This window comes from Girardinichthys multiradiatus, chromosome 8 (genome assembly GCF_021462225.1).
Source record: "Girardinichthys multiradiatus isolate DD_20200921_A chromosome 8, DD_fGirMul_XY1, whole genome shotgun sequence".
Taxonomy (NCBI): Eukaryota; Metazoa; Chordata; class Actinopteri; order Cyprinodontiformes; family Goodeidae; genus Girardinichthys; species Girardinichthys multiradiatus.
The window spans coordinates 39,604,656-39,624,330 of record NC_061801.1 but is presented as its reverse complement, the minus strand read 5'-3'; the positions used below and the strand labels follow the sequence as shown (position 1 = coordinate 39,624,330).

The window sequence follows — 19,675 nt, the reverse complement described above, 5'->3', positions numbered from 1 at the left end:
GTTTGTCAAACTGAATTTTATTATCTTTCATACTTTTTAAGACTGAGTAGAAACAATGGATGAAAGCAAGCTGGTTTAAACGTCTCTCACATCAGCAGCTTTGCAGATTATTTCATGCTTTTCTGTATGAATGTTTAGTTTTTGTTAATTAACTAATTTGAACCTGAATTAATGCCATGTTTATCTTGTTCAGTTGTGGCTCAGAGCTGAGATGACACCAACTGAAGATATTTAGGACGTCTGCTCCCCTGCAGGTAAAACAGGAACACGTTCTCAGAGCAAACAAAGAGAAGCACAAAACACAGCCAAGTCATCGGAGTCCTACCACAGCATCCAGCCGGACTCGTCCGTCTTTGGTTCCCGCCTCCAGCAGGGTCCAATCAGCAGGGTCAGTCTGTAATGTCCAATCCAAACAAAACACAAACAAGCCAATCCTCTGTGGAAGTCAAACGGATCAGAATCCCATCCGAGATTTCTTCTTCTTGGGTTGGGATGACTGCGACGGCCCACGCTGGCTCTGTGAAGCCCTGGAAGTGGTCGGAAACTGAGAGGAGCCCAACGACGTGAAGGTCGGTCTGAGGGAGGCGGACTGGGAGGCGCAGAGCTGAGAGGCAGAGGAGGCGGTGGGATGAAGAGGTGGAACGTTGCTTTGCGACAGCTCACCCTGGGAAAATAAGAGACAATAACTGAGTGGAAATTAGGTCTCAGTGGTCCTGTTTTATAACCCACTGCATCATCAGACCCGACAGCGACATGCAGAACCCATCTTTCAGGTGTCGGTTCCCTCCTATTATACAGTGACTTGTGAAAGTATTCGGCCCCTTTACTTTCAGTGCAGCAAACTCTCTCCAGAAGTTCAGTGAGGATCTCTGAATGATCCAATGTTGTCCCAAATGACTGATGATGATAAATAGAATCCACCTGTGTGTAATCAAGTCTCCGTATAAATGCACCTGCTCTGTGATAGTCTCAGGGTTCTGTTCAAAGCGCAGAGAGCATCATGAAGACCAAGGAACACACCAGGCAGGTCAGAGATACTGTTGTGGAGACGTTTAAAGCTGGATTTGGATACAAAAAGATTTCCCAAGCTTTAAACATCCCAAGGAGCACTGAGCAAGCAATCATATTGAAATGGAAGGAGTATCAGACCACTGCAAATCTACCAAGACCCGGCCGTCCCTCTAAACTTTCATCTCGAACAAGGAGAAGACTGATCAGAGATGCAGCCAAGAGGCCTATGATCACTCTGGATGAACTGCAGAGATCTACAGCTGAGGTGGGAGAGTCTGTCCATAGGACAACAATCAGTCATACACTGCACAAATCTGGCCTTTATGGAAGAGTGGCAAGAAGAAAGCCATTTCTCAAAGATATCCATAAAAAGTCTTGTTTAAAGTTTGCCACAAGCCACCTGGGAGATACACCAAACATGTGGAAGAAGGTGCTCTGGTCAGATGAAACCAAAATCAAACTGTTTGGCCACAATGCAAAATGATATGTTTGGTGTAAAAGCAACACAGTTCATCATCCTGAACACACCATCTCCACTGTCAAACATGGTGGTGGCAGCATCATGGTTTGGGCCTGCTTTTCATCAGCAGGGACAGGGAAGATGGTCAAAATTGATGGGAAGATGGATGGAACCAAATACAGAACCATTCTGGAAGAAAACCTGTTGGAGTCTACAAGAGACCTGAGACTGGGACGGAGATTTATCTTCCAACAAGACAATGATCCAAAACATAAAGCCAAATCTACAATGGAATGGTTCACAAATAAACATATCCAGGTGTTGGAATGGCCAAGTCAAAGTCCAGACCTGAATCCAATCGAGAATCTGTGGAAAGAGCTTAAGACTGCTGTTCATGAACGCTCTCCATCCAACCTCACTGAGCTCCAGCTGTTTTGCAAGGAAGAATGAGCAAGAATTTCAGTCTCTCGATGCAAAACTGATAGAGACATACCCCAAGAGACTTGCAGCTGTAATTGCAGCAAAGGGTGGCGCTACAAAGTATTAACGCAAGGGGGCTGAATAATATTACACGCCCCACTTTTCAGTTTTTTATTTGTTAAACAAGTTTGACACATCCAATAAATTTCATTTCACTTCACGATTGTGTCCCACTTGTTGTTGATTCTTCACAAAAAATTAGAATTTTATATCTTTATGTTTGAAGCCTGAAATGTGGCAAGAGGTTGAAAAGTTAAAGGGGGCCGAATACTTTCGCAAGGCTCTGTAACTGACAGCACTGTTTTATGCTAATGACCCCCGCCTGGCTTTGATGGTATTGATGAACCTGCGTTGTCCTACTAATTAACTGGGCTTTCCTCTCCATGGTTTCATCTACAACAATCAGAATCACCAAATGGCACAGCTCTGACACCTGCTGACATGAATGAGTACCTACAGTATTTCCCAAAATATGTATTCAATTCAATTCAGTTTTATTTATAAAGCGCCAATTCACAACACGTCGTCTCAAGGCTCTTCACAAAAGTCAGGTTCATATATTCCAATTCCAGTGTGAGCGGCCATCTGCCACGACCGACTGGAGGTTTGAGAGAAACAGAGCAGAGACACAAAGAGAACAAAGAAGCACTGATCCAGGGGTACTTTCTATGGGAAGGAAAAGTAAATGTTAATGGATGTAGCTCCTTTAGTCGTTTCATCTAGAAAGAAAGAACAGATAAACTCTGAGCCAGTTTTCAAGGTTAGAGTCTGAAAGAGAGAACATAGAGTTAGTTACAGTAGAAGCTCAGTCAGTAGCCATGTCTAGGAGAGAGAAAGGGTTAAACACTAAAAGACAGGGCTATGTGGATCATCTGTAGAAGGTGAGCATTAAGTTTTAGGCAGCAGCAGCTCGGACGATTCCCCTCTTCAAAAAGGTGTCACAGGTAGACACAGAGCCAGGCCAGGTGTAGCTTCTAGGAAGAGAAAAGAGAGAACAAAGTTAAAAGCTGAAACAACAGAAAATAATGCAAAATTGGAGAGTAGTATGAGAATGTAGCGAAGAGGGTGAAAGTGGTCGTTATGTCCTCCAGCAGCCTAAGCCTATAGCAGCATAACTACAGAGATAGCTCAGGATAACCTAAGCTACTCTAACTATAAGCTTTATCAAAAAGGAAAGTTTTAAGCCTAGCCTTAAAAGTAGACAGGGTGTCTTATATATTTCTAATTTTGGCAATCACTTCCCTTCACTATTCTTCCACATTTACAGTAATTTGTGGTTCCAGAACAACAGAAAACATCAGCTATTTGCTAACAGGAACAGACACAGACTTATGAGCGGGAAAACGATGCTCCTTTCAATCAGCTTATTGATAACAGACACTCAATCCATTCATCACATGATGTTCTCTGCTCAACACACACTGCTAGCTCAAATCTAATATGAAGAAAAGTGAGACTTTTAGCTGCTGCACGGTTCCAACTAATCTTTCATGTCAAATTTTTTGGCCTTCATGCAACACACTATTTGTGGAGAAGCTAAAAACCATTCCCATCTGAAACATGGTGGTGGCAGCATTATGCTGTGGTGAAGCTGGTCAAAGTTGATGGGACTTACCTGCGTTTCGCACAGAGATCTCAGCCTTCTGCTCCTCCTCCTCTGATTGGCTGTTGGGGTCTCAGGAGTTTTTGGTTGGGTTGGGGGGAGGGTCCGGGGCCTGTTGGGGGTCCCTCTCTGAGGTGTGGTGGTCGGGATGGAACCTAGAGACTCAGTTTGGACCACAGAAGGTAGTGAGGCTCCTTGATTCTCCAGAAAAGTTGCCTGATTGGACAGCTGCCCTCCACCTTCTGTGTCCGACCAGGGTCCCTGACTCGCTGCCGATGACCACCCCGACATGGAGAAGTCATCCAGGTCCGTCTGGTAGCTGACAGATGTCGTGAAGCTACCGCTAAAGTCGAAGTGACGGCCCGCGGCTCTCCGGGCCTCCTTTTCCCTCCTCCTCCTCCTCCTCAGAACCTCCATCTTCGTCTTCTTGTTCATCCCCAGCTGATCCTGCCACCACGCCCGCCACCCCTCTTCTCCCTGCCATGAGATAGTCAGTCGGTCACTGAGCTCGTCCGTCCAGGCCTCAGTGTTCACCAGTGTGGGAACGGGGACCAGATCCGGGACTGCGACGGTAGCGGAGCTGTTAAGCAGCAGCGATCGCCTCGACATGCACCGCTTCAGATCCTGCTTCAGCTTCTCTTCCAGTTTACCTCCTGAATCCCCTCTGGATACGTGCAGCAGACCATTGGTTTGGACCGTGAAATGCTGCAAACCTTGACTGTGAGGTTTCTTTTCCTGGGTCGTCTGCATGAGTTTCTGCAGCCAAAGTTTCCAGGTGTGGAGAGTTGTTTTGCTAATAGTTAGTGGAGTCTCCCTGCAGGAGCTCTGATCTTCTTCCTCCTCAACTTCCTGCTTACTCCCATCCCTAACCCCTGCATCTGGCCGGCTCTCCTGATCCAAGCCTGTTTCCTCGTTGACAAAAACCTGAAGCCGTTTCCAAACTCGACGTCGGTCTTCCGACTCCTCCAAAGAAGAATCTGAACAAATCTTCCTCTCGGGTGTTTCCGGAACAACCGTCCGAGCAGCCAGAGCCTGAGTCGGCATGACGACATCCTCGTCGCTCGACGTGTCAGAGACCAGCAGCTGGACACGTGCTGGAAGCTGCTCTGATGTTTCCGTCTCCGTTAGTGGTTGGGGATCAATTCCTGTCACGGCGGCTCCAGATTTTTCCTTGCTCAGCAGGCGATGCTCCAGGATCTGATAGAAAATGTCTCCCGCCTCCGTCAGCTGGAGGACACACATACACTCCCCAGCACCGGCTTTCTTCTGGAAACACGTCAAACCTAAATATAGAAATATAATCTGTTAAAGTTGCCTCCATTTTCGCAGCAGAAAAATGATTATTTGGCCGAATAAAAACCCGAATGAAAAAACAACTCAGCTTGACAGAAAACATGAATTTAGCTCAATCTGCTGACGGAACTCATGGAGACATTTGTGAATGATAGAAAATAGGTTGGTGGTTACCTGCAGCAGGCGAAGCCAGTCTGTTGGCTGCAGTTTGGTGCCGGTGTGGGATCTGGACCAGGAGGTGTCTCAGACTGTCTGTGGGTCTGTGGAGAGCCTGAGGAGAACCTTGGCTGGAGCAGGCCTCCACTCGACCTCCTGAACAAATGCAATGAAGAGCAGAATAAAAGCTAAATTCTCCTCATCTCACAGCTAATTTCACACCTTGGGTCACAAAAAATCCACAGCGAGAACAAAACACAAAAAAATTAGGACACCCTATTAAAGCCTGAGTGTTTTTTATTTAATATCTATTTTAACAATACGGAGAGACGCAAGTAATATAACAAAGTAAAAGAAAAGACTCGGACACGACCAAAGAGCTGTTTGAGGCCTTCAGGGAGAAGATAACAGCCCCTTATGACTCTGACAAGAAATATAAGCAGGTCTCAAAAGAAATCAGCCATTCCTTGATGGAAAATGGTCTATGTGTGGAGGACATTATAAACAACAGCCAACATCGCGTCTGGCTGTCCGAAGTGGTTCACCATGAAGGCAGACCGCAAGATGCTCAAACAAGTCCCCAAAAACCCCAAAATATCACGGGACCTACATTTGGGTCATAATGCTGCTGATATGGAAGTGGATATCTGTAAAATCAGAAGGAGACTGAAATCGTTAACTTTTATGGAAAGTGTGCATGGAGGAAACCTTTGTTCTCCAAGAAAATCTTGAAGCCAGACTGAACGTTGGCGAAGATCAGACTTCTGGAATAATGAACATATGAGTTATAATTTAACCACAGAGGACATTTTTAGCATAAACCAAACACAGCAATCCAGGAAAAAACCTCATACCAACTATGAAGCATGGAGGTGGACGTGTCATGGTCTGGTGACCAACGACATCAGAGAATCCACTATGAACTTTAACGTGTATCAGAAGGAGCTTGAGCAAAATGTGAAGGCTTAAGTTAAAACATGAAAGCTGAAGCAGAACTGGACCCTGCAACACATTACTGCGGTTCTGGGGAACTTTTATTCAATGCTGCTATGTTCGTCACAACCACTGCACCGTATTCTGTTGTCTTGCAGAGAACCTGGAGTTCCGACGTCTGTGGAAATCAGAGGAGGAGCAGACCTGAATGCTGCCAGAAGGTCACTTTTTGGAATATTCACCACTGCAGTGAACTACAGCCAGACCAGACCTACCACAGAGAGCTCTTACATCGGTGGGGAGGGTGCTGGTTTATTAGGTTTCGCTGCATCGCTAAGCTTCCATTTTGGTTGGAGAATTTGCTAGCCCTTCTTTCTTCTCCGGGGGACGTTGTGTTGCTATATGTTAATAGAGCAGCACAAACTCGACAGTTTCCCAGTAGGATGTTGGTCTTTGAAAGTACTGGATGATCCTAAATCCATCTCAGAGTTGTCACGTATGAAGAACCTAAAACTCTTCAGGTCATCAGAGACCTGCTTACTCAGAGCTTCTATGCTCCTCAGCTTTAAAACAAACACACTACAATGTGCAGAAACAGTTCGCTCCTTAAATGAGTTCATTTTAAGAGATATTTAACGCCTCCCTCCTTTACTGCGAGCTTTGACCTACTCATTCTATGAATGGTCCAATATGAATAAACCTTCTGGGTGAGATATGGCTGGATACTCAAAAGTGTTACACAATGTGAAGTAAAATGTTTACTATTTATTAATCTTTCACGCATAATAGAGCTAAAAAGTGCTGCTTGTTTTTGCTAGAAACACGTATCTTTAAGACAAAGGAAATCCAAGAAACTAAATTCTGCAAAGCAACAGCAAATAAGTTCATCTTTAAAAGAAAGGAGAGGAACATTGGTTGATGAGAACTGTCTGGTTGAGAGGTGCCAGGTTCTTTTCTGGATGCCCGACCTGCCTCGGGCCCATGTTCATTTTACCGCATCATTTCCAGCATAAATCAAACCCTGATGTCATCAACTTTAACCTCCTCATCCTGCTTCTCAATTCAGACTCCCACCAAACATCGCCCCCTGCTGAATCACCTGAGTACTGAAGCAGAGTGATCTCCTGAGAAGACTGTGATCCGAGAAGAACCTTAGAGGTTCCTCCCGCCGCCTGGCCCGAGGCGGCTGAGCCCGAAGCGACGTGACAGAACACGGGTGGGGCCTGCATCATGTGATCCCACTTGAGCATGGGTATGCATGGGAAGCGCTCGTCAATGATGTAGGCCGAGTGCTGGTGGACAAACAAGCAGGAAATTAGATTCATCTGGAAGCTCCTGAATCTCCAGCTTTAAACAAACCAGACAGAACAAATAAATCTGAAATACCTGTGTGGTGATGAGGTGATGAAAGGAGTGCACGTCCCCCAGGTACCGGCACATGAGGAGTCTCTCTCCACTCTTACAATCTGAGGTGCTGCTGATCCGAAACAGAGTGTGACCCGGGCTCGATCCTGCCTGGAGGGTGAAAGAAGGGGGAAAGCAGGTTAGATGGAGCCAGAAAGCAGCCAAGAAGTAACATGCACAAGTTGTTCCACCCTTGGGAGCAGTACCGGGCCATTCAAGTGTTCGTATTGACCGGTTAACGAGTCTTTTGCATCGCTGAGGAGGACATTTGGCCCACTCGTCTTGTACTCGTACTTGTCGTTTTCCGCTTATCCGGGACCGGGTCGCGGGGGCAGCAGACTCAGTAGAGACACCCAGACGTCCCTCTCCCCAGACACCTCCTCCAGGGGGAGCCCAAGGCGTTCCCAGGCCAGCCGAGAGACATAGTCCCTCCAGCGTGTCCTGGGCCTCCTCCCGGTGGGACGTGGCTGGAACACCTCCCGAGGAAGGCGTCCAGGAGGCATCCGGTATAGATGGCCGAGCCACCTCAACTGGCTCCTCTTGATGTGGAGGAGCAGCGGCTCTACTCCGAGCCCCTCCCGGATGACCGAGCTCCTCACCCTATCTCTAAGGGAGTGCCCGGCCGCCCTACGGAGGAAGCTGGGGCTGGGGCTGCCGCGCCAGCGCACGCAGTAGGTCTTGGCTAGAGGGGGCCAGCAGGACCATGTCATCCGCAAAAAGAAGAGACGAAATCCTTTGGTCACCAAACCAGACCCCCTCCGGCCCTTGGCTGTGTCTAGAAATCCTGTCCATAAAAGTTATGAACAGGACCGGTGACAAAGGGCAGCCCTGCCAGAGTCCAACATGCACCGGGAACAGGTCCGACTTAGTGCCGGCAATGCGGACCAAACTCCTGCTCTGCTCGTACAGGGACCGGATGGCCCCTAATAAAGAACCACCGATTCCATACTCCTGGAGCACCCCCCACAGGGCATCACGAGGGACACAGTCGAATACTTTCTCCAGGTCCACAAAACACATGTGAACCAGTTGGGCAAACTCCCATGAACCCTCGAGTACCCTGTAGAGGTTATAGAGCTGGTCCAGTGTTCCACGGCCGGGACGAAAACCACACTGCTCCTCCTGAAGCCGAGGTTCGACTATCGGTCGGACTCTCCTCTCCAATACCCTGGTGTAGACCTTACCAGGGAGGCTGAGGAGTGTGATCCCCCTGTAGTTGGAACACACCCTCCGTGTGGTGGTCCCCCTTCTTATGAAGAGGGACCACCACCCCAGTCTGCCAGTCCAGAGGCACTGTCCCCGACCGCCACGCAATGTTGAAGAGGTGTGTCAACCATGACAGCCCTACAACATCCAGACACTCGAGGTACTCAGGGCGGATCTCATCCACCCCCGAAGCCCTGCCACCGCGGAGCTTTTTAACCACCTCGGTGACTTCAGCCTGGGTGATGAAAGAGTCCAACCCCGAGTCCCCAGCCTCTGTTTCCACCAGGGAATGCGCGAATTTGGCCAGAATTGTTTTAATTGAGAAAGATTGGAAGGTCTTCTGTCATGAAAGGCTTGCTTCAGGTTATGCTACAGCATCTCAGTCAGATTTAAGTCCAGACATGGACTAGGCCAATCTAAAACCTAGATTTTGTTTTTTTTAAATTGATCTAAGGTGATGTTGCTGGAGTGCTTTGGACCATTGTCCTTCTGCAGAACTCAAGTCAGTTTAAGCTTAAGGTCAAAAACTAATAGGTGGACCTTCTCCTTCAAGACTTTCTGCTAAAGAGCAGAACTCATGGTTCCATCTATCACACCAAGTGGTCCAGGTCCTGAAGCAGTAAAGCAGCCCAGACCATCATACTACCACCATGTTTGACTGCAGGTGTGATGTTCTGTTTCTGAAATGCTATTAGTTTTACACCAGATGTAACGAGACGCACACCTTCCAGAAAGGTCCTCTTGTCCCATCAGTTCACAGAACATTTCTCCAAAAGTCTTCAGGATGTTTTCTGGTAAATGTGAGACGGGCCTTTGTGTTATTTTGGGTCAGCAGTGGTTCTGGCCTTGGAACTCTCTCCTGGAGTACATTTTTGCCCAGCCTCTCTTACTTATTGTTGAATCATGACCTCTGACCTCAACTGGGGCAGTGAGGCCTACAGAACTTTAGATGTTGTTCTGGGTTCTTCTGTGACCTCTGGAAGGGGTGGCAGATGCTCTCTCCCACATGGCCCTGCCTTTCAGTGTTTAACCCTTTCTCTCTCCTAGACATGGCTACTGACTGAGCTTCTACTGTAACTAACTCTATGTGCTCTCTTTCAGACTCTAACCTTGAAAACTGGATCAGAGTTTATCTGTTCTTTCTTTCTAGATGAAACGACTAAAGGAGCTACATCCATTAACATTTACTTTTCCTTCCCATAGAAAGTACTCCTGGATCAGTGCTTCTTTGTTCTCTTTGTGTCTCTCCTCTGTTCTCTCAAACCCCCAGTCGGTCGTGGCAGATGGCCGCTCACACTGAGCCTGGTTCTGGTTCTGCTGGAGGTTTCTTCCTGTTAAAAGGGAGTTTTTCCTCTCCACTGTCGCTACATGCATGCTCAGTATGAGGGATTGCTGCAAAGTCAACGCCAGTGACTGTCCACTGTCTCTACATGCTCATCCGGGAGGAGTGAATGCTGCAAGTCACTGACTGGATGCAATCTGCTGGGTTTCCTTAGATAGAAAAACTTTTTATCCAATTTGAATAAATAACTGAATCTGACTGAACTGTTCAATGGTTACGATTAATTAGAATGTATGAACCTGACTTTGTGAAGAACCTTGAGACGACATGTGTTGTGAATTGGTGCTATATAAATAAACTGAATTGAATTGAACCTCTTGGAGTAATTTTGGTATGCCCGTCTCTTCTGGGAAGGTTCTCCACTGTTCCATATTATCTCCATGCGTGGATGATGGTTCTCACTGTGGTTCTCCGGAGACCCAGAGTCTTAGAAATGGCTTTGTAACCCTTTCCAGACTGATAGATGTCAGTGACTTAGTTTCTCATCAGTTCTTGAATTTCTTTAGATCGGGGCATGATGTGCTGCTTTTTGATGTTTAAGCACACTTCGTGTTGTCAGCAGGCCCTACTTGACCGATTTTGATGGTACAGGTCTGGCAGGAATCAGGCAAGGGTTAAATCACATTGATATTTAAATTTGTTTAATGATGTGTAACGTGTTTAGATGTTTTTCTAGAGTTCAGTCTAGATTTGGACCTCTTAGCCTAATAATAAAAGCAGTTAAAAAACATATCAAAGAAAATCAAACCAGGATATTCGATACAGGATATTTACTGGGCCGCTCCTATTTAGTTTGCTGCCACATGACCCGGCAGAAATAGATGATTCTGGGTTTTAAGAGAAGTTTAACCTCTCATCTAACTTTCTTCTGCTCTGAAACCTAAATGGGAACTTAGCTGCATCCAAATCTGCAGCAACAGAAATATCCATCCCGCAGTTAAGGAAAAATCACCAGCAGAAATGATCCACGAAGTGTTGGCAAACATGTTAGTGGTGTTTCCATATTTTCTGACCTTCACTCTGAAATCTGAGAGCTCCGCCCCAGTCCTGTCTGCGTAGAGCATCACTCTAGGGTGGGCTGAGAACTCGCACCATCTCCATGACGACTTGGCGTTGAAGTACAAGTTGCTCTCCTCCACTCGAACCTTCTGCATCCTGATTGTAGAAAAATAAGAGAAATGTTATCCTCCGATCTGCAGTCGGATCAAAACCAGCATCCTGCCTGAAGGAGGGTTCCTCACCCTCTCCCAACTGTCCACAGGTTTGCCGCTCCGCTCTCACTCGCCACCAGAACTTCACCTAAAATATGAGGACTGATGAAACAAACAAAAGGATGTCAACTTCCCGGTTTCCTCTGCGTGCCGTGCTGAGTTCATCTGATCCCTCACCTGACGCTGACACAGGTCGCAGCAGCTTTGGTGTTGACCACCTGCAGCAGGCACGGTTCGTTTCTTTCACTAAACCTCCAGACCCCGCAGAGGTAATCCGACCGCACGGCGACACAGCCTGGAGAAAAACAGGACACGTTGAACCGTCAGCAGAACCTGCAGGAAAAACGGGAATCCTTCTGGAAAACTCCGTACAGTCACTGAAGAGGGAGCTGCAGCTGATCTGTCGGATGGGAGCCTTCAGCTGGAAGCTCACCGGCTCACTGCTGCTGGCGTCTACGCAGGAGGAGCCCTCACAGGAGAACTCCAGCGCCACTTTGTGGAAGTCTGAGGTACTGCATTAAGAATGGGGCCTCCGGGGGTCAGTTTACAGCTACAGCACTGAGCACTTTCTTGTCATTTCCTGTCAATTGTTTCACTTTTCCAAACATTCTGAAGGTCTTGCCTGAGGATTTTAGCTCAGTGTTATGATGATGGATAAATGCCAACAGAGCAAGAACAAATCAAGGAACCAATTTAAAGCAGTTATAGCTCTGATAACATTTTAATTTTCTGTTCGGCCTTTAGGTCCAACTGTGTCCTCTTCATAAGAGGATCTTTGTCTGTTTTGCTGAAGTGGTTGGTTGTCTTTGTAGGCCTGAAGTGTGCCCCCTGCTGGGTGTGGCATGAACATCTGCACATCATGTTTATTACAAGGTTTAGCAGCTAATTCTGTTTTTGACCAATTTCTATTTCTCTTTAAGAATGCTAATGCCATAATATTGAAGAACAGATTCAAAATATGTCTTTAGCGTTTCAGTTTGTCCACCAGCTTCACTGTGCTTCGTTTAGCCTTCCTGTTATCTGCGCCCTCTCCCAGGTGAAAGAAAAAACAAAAAACAGACATTTCTCAGCATTTCACAAAAATAAGTTTTCTTTCAAATTCCTTCTTAAGTCTTCTGGTTTCCTTGATTTTATTCTTGTCTAACTTTGAGTCTTTGTCCCTCAGCAACAACCTCCACACCGAAGAGTGTTTAATAGTTCGACCTGGTAGAGCTTCATTTCGTGTTTCAAGGATGGGAGAAACAGAGATTTTTTCATTTCCGTACAGCTGGTACACATGGTCAACTCTGATCACATTTAAAAACCCTCCGACTAAAAGCCTATTTACCGGCGCATCTCTACTTTTGAGATTTTCTATTTCTATTAGATATCCTATTACCAATTACATGTTCAGGATACTAAGGTTGTTCATTCCCAGGCCTCCGGGATACAGCAGGCAGCCCTCGCTCTGGGAGAAAGGGACGAAGGCCAGAGCGCCTCCGGTGGCTCCCTCGTTGAACTGCACGTGGTCCCTCTGCTCCGTCAGCTCCTCGTGCAGCAAGGAGCCGAGCAGCTCCGGAGGAATGTCGTGGATGACGTCCGACATCAGGCTGCAGTACTTGTTGAGAGACATGGACTGATACGTCATGGGACACCTGTAATTAAAAACAAAGCCCCCAAATGTAATTAAAACAGAGCTGCGAGTCCTCTGAGTCTGTGTTGGTTTGATGATGTAGAGCAGGTTTGTTTCTATCGACACAAACAGAAAAAAAAAATGTAAAAACCTGGGATGCTCGACATGTCTGCAGCAACATCAACCGATTTTTAACATATCGGTCCAGTAAGTTAAACTGCTCCGATATCAACAACCGATGTTTATTTCCATCTTGTTGCCGCTTGTGTGTTAGGAGGGGGAGGGGCGTGGCCATGTGGTATTTGTTTGGTCATGTGACAGTGATAGTTATGCAGCACAGGATTGTGGGTGTTTAACTGAAGTAGAGAATCGAGGTCAGCAGTGTGGTCGTTCTTTTCACCGGGTCAAAAGGGTAAAGAAATATATCAGTTGTCGGCCACAAAGGCAAAAATAATATCGGATATGTTTATATCGGTGCATCCCCAGTAAGAGGATTAAAGCTGTTTTTTCTTTGACTTGAAATGATTTGAATCATTTTAGGCTTCAACACCAAAAGGAATAAAGGACAAGACAATATCTGACAACATCTCAAAGTTCTTCTGATCCTTAGTAGCAACAGTTTTTCAGATTGTTTCTGCAGCGCAAAATGTCTCAATAACCAAGGAGGTTTGAGTCATTTCTGTTCGCTCTGCTCACATGTTATACTTATACAGCAGATCGACGTAGCACTTCGTCTTCCACACGTTGACCGAACCCTTTCGATATTTCTGCAAAACAACAAACACACAGAAGAACACAGGAGTCTCTAAGAGGATCGGCTAAGACATGGAGTTCAGTTTTATTTCTAGATTTCCATCAGATGCAGTTTAAAAGTTTATCTCATGAATAAGAGTCAGTTTGGGATGAAACTCACTTCCTTTGTCTTTGCTTTCTTAAAGTAGATGTTATCCCCCAGGATCTCACTCATGCACATGAAGGCATCAGGGCCGTTATCCATGAAGAAGTTCTGCATCTGAACAAAGGAGGACTTCTTCAGTCAGAACATGTTTCTTTATTCTGAGATTGATTTTTTTGTTCATTTTAGAGATGCACCGATAAATTGGCTGTCGACCGGAAAACAGACGATTTTTCGTTTGATCAGTTCGGATCCGTGTCTGACTGGTTGCAAACTCAAAAATCTGATCTTTTTCAGATTACTGAAAGCCCCACGTTCTGCTGTCACATTGCCAACGTTCTTCGGTGTGGATGTTGTTACTGACAGAAGACTCAATGTTGGCCTTTTTAGTATCAGTGAGACGTTAGTGGGGCGGCGCAGCGCAGCGCAGCGCTAGGGCAGCCTCGACGCAGATGTCGGGGGTTCAACTCCCAACCATGAGACCTTTGCTCCACGGTTCCTGTCTGATTACTTTGAATAAAGACCACTAATTCTAAAAAAAATCCAAAAACATCAAAGTGACGCCAGAAGAAGCACAGAGATGTTAGAAGCTGGTTCAGTTTTTATCAGGTTGCTACTTCGGAGGCTGCAAGTCATTTCACTCCTTTTTTTTTTGGGATGTTTCACCCTAAAAAATAAGTAATTTACTAGAAGCTAACATTTTGTATCCACTTTATGGATGTTTTGTCAAATTGGGGAATCGACAGATTAACCCAACGCTGACTTCAGCAGGTTGGCTGTATTAAAGCAGCGTGGCTTAGTTTGACCCATTTGACCTTTCAACCTCTGTCATGGAACACAATGGATTTGGAAACGCTCTCAGAGTTAGGATAATGATCCACATCGTAGGTGTGTTGTAGGGAACACACAGAGACTGCTGCCTCCAGATATCAATGCTAACTGCTCATGGCTGGGGAAAACACATTGACTACATATTTATCGGCTAAAATCTGAGTCGGTTAGCAGTCAGAAGCTTTTAGAAAACAACAGACTGGAAATTGGCCACAAATCTCTGGTCGGTGCAGCTCTAATTGTTTTAATAATGGGTTCCTCACGTGTGATAAGAAGTCCAACGGATCTGGAGGCTTCAAATATCCCTGAAAAGCTAAAGGAAAAACACAGAAGGATTAGACTGGATAACCATTAGAAACAATAATATAGAAAACAGCTCCAACACATTTTAAAGGTTTCCTGCCTTCATCAGAGTTAATAAAGGCCCAATACATTATGGAGGAACAACGGTATATTTCATTTAGTTTTACACATAAGATCAGTTTAACAAATGCAACATATGGAGACTAATTAAGGTAAAACATCAGATGATACAGAGAAATAAAACCAACTGAATGTTGACTCAGAATGTTGTCTGAATCAGAACCGGCTCTCAGGGGGCTCACCTTTTCTGGGAGACAGCAGGGGAACTGGTACTGGCTCCGTCTGACACCATAACTGTCCTTGAACCTGCCGTCTGGACGTAAATGTCCAGCTGGAGAGAGGGCCGGCGCCGCCCTGAAACCAGAACCACATCGGTTAAACATGCTGATCATCTTCTTTGTCCGAACTGTGGCCTCATTATCATCCTTCCATACAATGAAAGGGTCTAATGAAGCTCTGAGGTCAACTCCAAACATGCTTGTTTGTTTGCTTGAGCTCCACTCGCCACCCATGAAAACACAGCAGACAGACAAGAAAGTTGTGAAGTTTAAAGCAGGGGTAGGTTGTAAACCGATATCCAAAGCTTTGAACATCTCACAGAACTCTGTTCAATCCATCATCTGGATGAGAGCTAGTGTGGTGATCCTGGAGACAGGTCTTGGTCTGAAGACCCGTCTTTAGACCACATTTAGTCTTGTTCTTGTCTATTAGGTGTGTTGGAGATGGGATGCATCTAAAAGATGCAGGATTGTGGCTCTGGAGGACTGGAGTTGGGCATCCCTGGTTGAGATCAGAGCATGTTTGTGTGTTAGAATGGCCTAGTTCAATTCAGACATAAATCAAGCTGAGAATCTGTAGCAAGCCTTAAAAATGGATGTTTCCAGACGCTGTAATCCAATCTATCCCCTTTACCCGACTTTGTCTGTCGCATAAAACTCCACAACATACACTGAACTTTGAGGTTGTAACTTGAGAAAATGTGAATAATTAAATGGTGTATACAAATTTTTGCAAGGCATTGTAAATAAGTTTTCTGTTTCAAATTTATAATTTCCAAGAACATCCCTTAAGAGTATTACCTAATCATGAACCCTACACCAGCAGTTTTAACCGGGAAACACTTGTCATTAAAGTCTCTGAAAACGTTCTCCCGATTTCAGCGAACGCAGCATTGCATTTAACTCAGATTTGGTTAATTATTGTAACTATTTAGCATAATTTTGTTCCTAATCGTGCAGACGCCGTTGAGTCGTAAACAGACGAAGACCAAACTTCCGACACATGAGCTCAGAAGACTCTCCCACCTGGCCTAAAACTCCCTCATAGGAGCCCCATCCTCCGGCGCTGTGTTTCAGGACCAGGTTCGGCGGTCCGCAGTTGTAAAACGTGGGGAAAAGTTTCTCAGGAAACTGATAATCCATTATCGCTGTCCCGGATTATTTGAGTCCCTGTCAATGTCTCAGTGTGTCCGAACAAGTTCGGACATGTTCAAGTGCCCCGGCTGCTAGCTTCGAAGATCATCACCATCCGTTTCTCCTCCCAGAATCACCGGAACATTAAAACTGCTAGCTGCATTTTTTACGTGGGATGTAAAACTAACTGTATGGTCCGAAAAAGAGACATAAATCAGGTTAATTAATATAAAACCTTCACTCTAACTTGCTAAACACGTGTTGTTGCTCCCATAGGCTGAGCGGAAGTCAAGCTCTTCTTCTTCTTCTTGTTGGTTTTATTGGCGGTTGGCAACAAACGTTTAGTAGCATTACCGCCACTTACTGGTATGGAGTGTGGTTCGTGTCGGTCTATCTATTTATATATATATATATATTTAATTCTACAAATTAAATAAATAAATATATCTTACCTATATGTATATATATATATAGACATACTTACACATTACATTGTATTCTACCCATCTATATCTTCCATACTTTCACAATTTTATCTACTATAATCAAATTCTATGAAATAATTTAGTTTTCTTTAAAAAACGAATCACTATTTGTATATGTTTACTCTCTAAATTCTTCCTCAAAATATCTAATAAATTAACCCTTTCCTTAATACCTTCAACCTCTCTTCTCATATATCTTCTTTCTCTTTCATATTTATGACATTCTAATATAACATGTTCTATTGTTTCATATTTTCCACAGTAATCACATTTACCAGTATCATGCTTTTGAATTTTAAAAAGTGTATAATTAAGTCCTGTATGCCCAAATCTCAACCTTGTTATCACTCTTTCCTCCTTTCTATTTCGTCTTCCATTTCTTCTTTCTCCTACTATCTTCTGAATTTTATAAAACCATCTTCCTGTTTTTCCTTCATCCCACCTTTTTTGCCATTTTTCCATCAGCTTTCCTTTAACAAAACTCTTTCCCTCAGATTTACTTGTTTTAACTATAAAACTAATAGGATTTTGAATTATCCTCTTTACTATTTTATCTGCCCTCTCGTTTCCTTCTACTCCAATATGTGCTGGAACCCACACAAATATAACTATCAAGCCCATTTTTTGTATTCTGTATAATGTATGAAATATTTCTAATAAAATGTCCATCCTACTATCTGATTGATTATATTTTAAACTTAATAATGCAGAGCTTGAATCTGAGCAAATGACTGTTTTTAATGGTTTTATGTCTTCTACCATTGTAAAGCTAATAATATAGCCAATATTTCTCCTGTGTATACTGATAAGCCGTCTGTAATTCGTTTTCCAATTTTTAGATTGAATTCTGGTACTACAAAAGCTATTCCTACTTTTCCAATTATTTTTGATGCATCTGTATATATTTGAATATATCTATAATTATTTAAATGTATCTGTACTGAATAACTATCTACTATGGAAGATTTATCTTGCTTCTTTTCCATTATTGACATATCTACTGTTGCTTCTGGTAGAATCCATGGTGGTATAATTGATATTGGTGATGTTTGACTAATTTCTAAATCAATCATTTTAAATTATTTTACTTTATTTTCAATTGTCCATCCAAAACTCTTCATTTCTTTCTTTTCTTTTTCCCAACATGGATTTAAAATTTCCCAAATTGGATGATCCAAGTTATTACATTGTAAATTGAACCAATAATTTATTTCTAGTTTTATTCTTCTTAACTCTAACGGCATTTCTCCCATTTCTATTTCTATTGCTGCTGTTGGTGTAGTTTTAAATGCTCCAGTACATAATCTTAATGCCTGATGTTGGATAATATCTAATTTAACCAGATGTGTTTTAGCTGCTGAACCATAAACTATACAACCAAAGTCTATGTTAGATCTTATCATTCCTGTATAAATCTGTTTTAGTAATTTCCTATCTGCTCCCCAGTCACTGCCAGCCAAGCATCTCATAATATTTAAAATGTTCTTACATTTATCAACAACTTTTTGAATATGTATATTCCATTTTAGTTTTTCATCAAACCATAATCCTAAAAATTTTAGATACTTTACTTGCTCTAATTCTTGGTTATATAATTTTAATTTTATTTCCTTGTTTATTTTTTTCTGATTAAATATCATTACTTTGGTTTTTTCAACTGAAAACTTAAATCCCCATTGTAACGCCCATTTCTCTATTTCAATAATAACCTCTTGTAATTTCTTTACAATTAATTTTACATTTTTTCCTCTTTTCCAAACAGCTCCATCGTCTGCAACGAGTGAACATCCCATTACTTTTCCAATATCTTTAAATACATCATTTATCATAATTGAAAACAATAACGGACTTATAATACTCCCCTGTGGAGTTCCATTTTCTACTATATATTTTCCTGAGATCACTTCCCCAATTCTAACTTGTATTTTCCTATTTGTTAAAAAATCTTTGATCCATTTAAATATTTTCCCTTTAATGCCCAGTATTTGTAATTTAATTAATAATCCTTCCACCCACATCATATCATATGCTTTTTCTATATCAAAAAATACAGCCACTACACTTTCTTTATTTACCTGTGCTCTTCTAATTTCATGCTCTAAGCATAGCATTGGATCATTAGTACTCCTCCCTTTTCTAAAACCACTTTGATACTTTGACATATATCCTTTATTATTTAAATAATATACTAGTCTACTATTAATCATTTTTTCCATTATTTTACATAGATTTGATGTTAAAGCTATTGGTACTATAATTGATTCCTTCCAGCTCAGTGGTAATTTTCCCTCCTCCCATATTTTATTATATAATTGTAATATTATATCTTTCGATTTTCCACCAAGTTGCCTTATCATTCTGTACCAAATTTGATCTTTACCTGGTGCTGTATTTTTTGTCTTCCTAAGTGCATAATTTAATTCAGCTTTTGTAAATTCAACATTTAACAAATTATTTGTTTCTTCAACACTCTGTAATACATCTTTATATATAAGTTTTGTATTTTCTCTTCCTTTTCTTCCCTCTTCACTAATATTATTTGAACTATTAATTTTACTAAATATTCTTGCCAATATTTCAAGTTTATCTTCATCTTTTATTATATTTATATTATTTATTTTTAATATAGGATATTCAAACTCTCTCTTTATGCCATTCATTCTTTTAATTATTTTCCAAATTTTTTATATTTTTGTTTCTTTCTCTATTGTGCTACAGAAATTTCTCCAATATTCTCTTTTTACCTTCTTAATAGTTCTCCTTACTATTGCTTGCTTTCTTTTATAATCAATTAAATTCTTATAAATTGGATTTCCTTTTAGTACCTTAAATGTTTTATTTCTTAACTTTATTGCTTCTTTACATTCATTTGTCCACCATGTTACCATTTTCTTATTACTTTTACAACCTGCTTTCTTTATAGAATTATCTGCTGCTTCCATGATTATCTTACAAATTTTTAAATTTACATCATTTAT

At 42.9% G+C, this 19,675-nt stretch overlaps 1 protein-coding gene across 1 annotated transcript; it reads right to left on the bottom strand.

The window, feature by feature from the left end:
* taf1c (TATA-box binding protein associated factor, RNA polymerase I subunit C) lies at positions 1-16,518 on the bottom strand. The gene is made up of 15 exons (XM_047372473.1): positions 16,105-16,518; positions 15,043-15,154; positions 14,701-14,750; positions 13,625-13,723; positions 13,408-13,478; positions 12,498-12,733; positions 11,472-11,603; positions 11,277-11,394; positions 11,130-11,201; positions 10,902-11,043; positions 7,323-7,451; positions 7,036-7,228; positions 5,022-5,159; positions 3,567-4,837; positions 1-664 (listed from the first exon to the last, which is right to left on the bottom strand). Exons 1-15 carry the CDS (start codon positions 16,219-16,221, stop codon positions 455-457), a joined length of 3,090 nt encoding a protein of 1,029 aa, XP_047228429.1. The 5' UTR covers positions 16,222-16,518; the 3' UTR covers positions 1-454.
* Between the last annotated feature and the right edge of the window lie 3,157 nt (positions 16,519-19,675).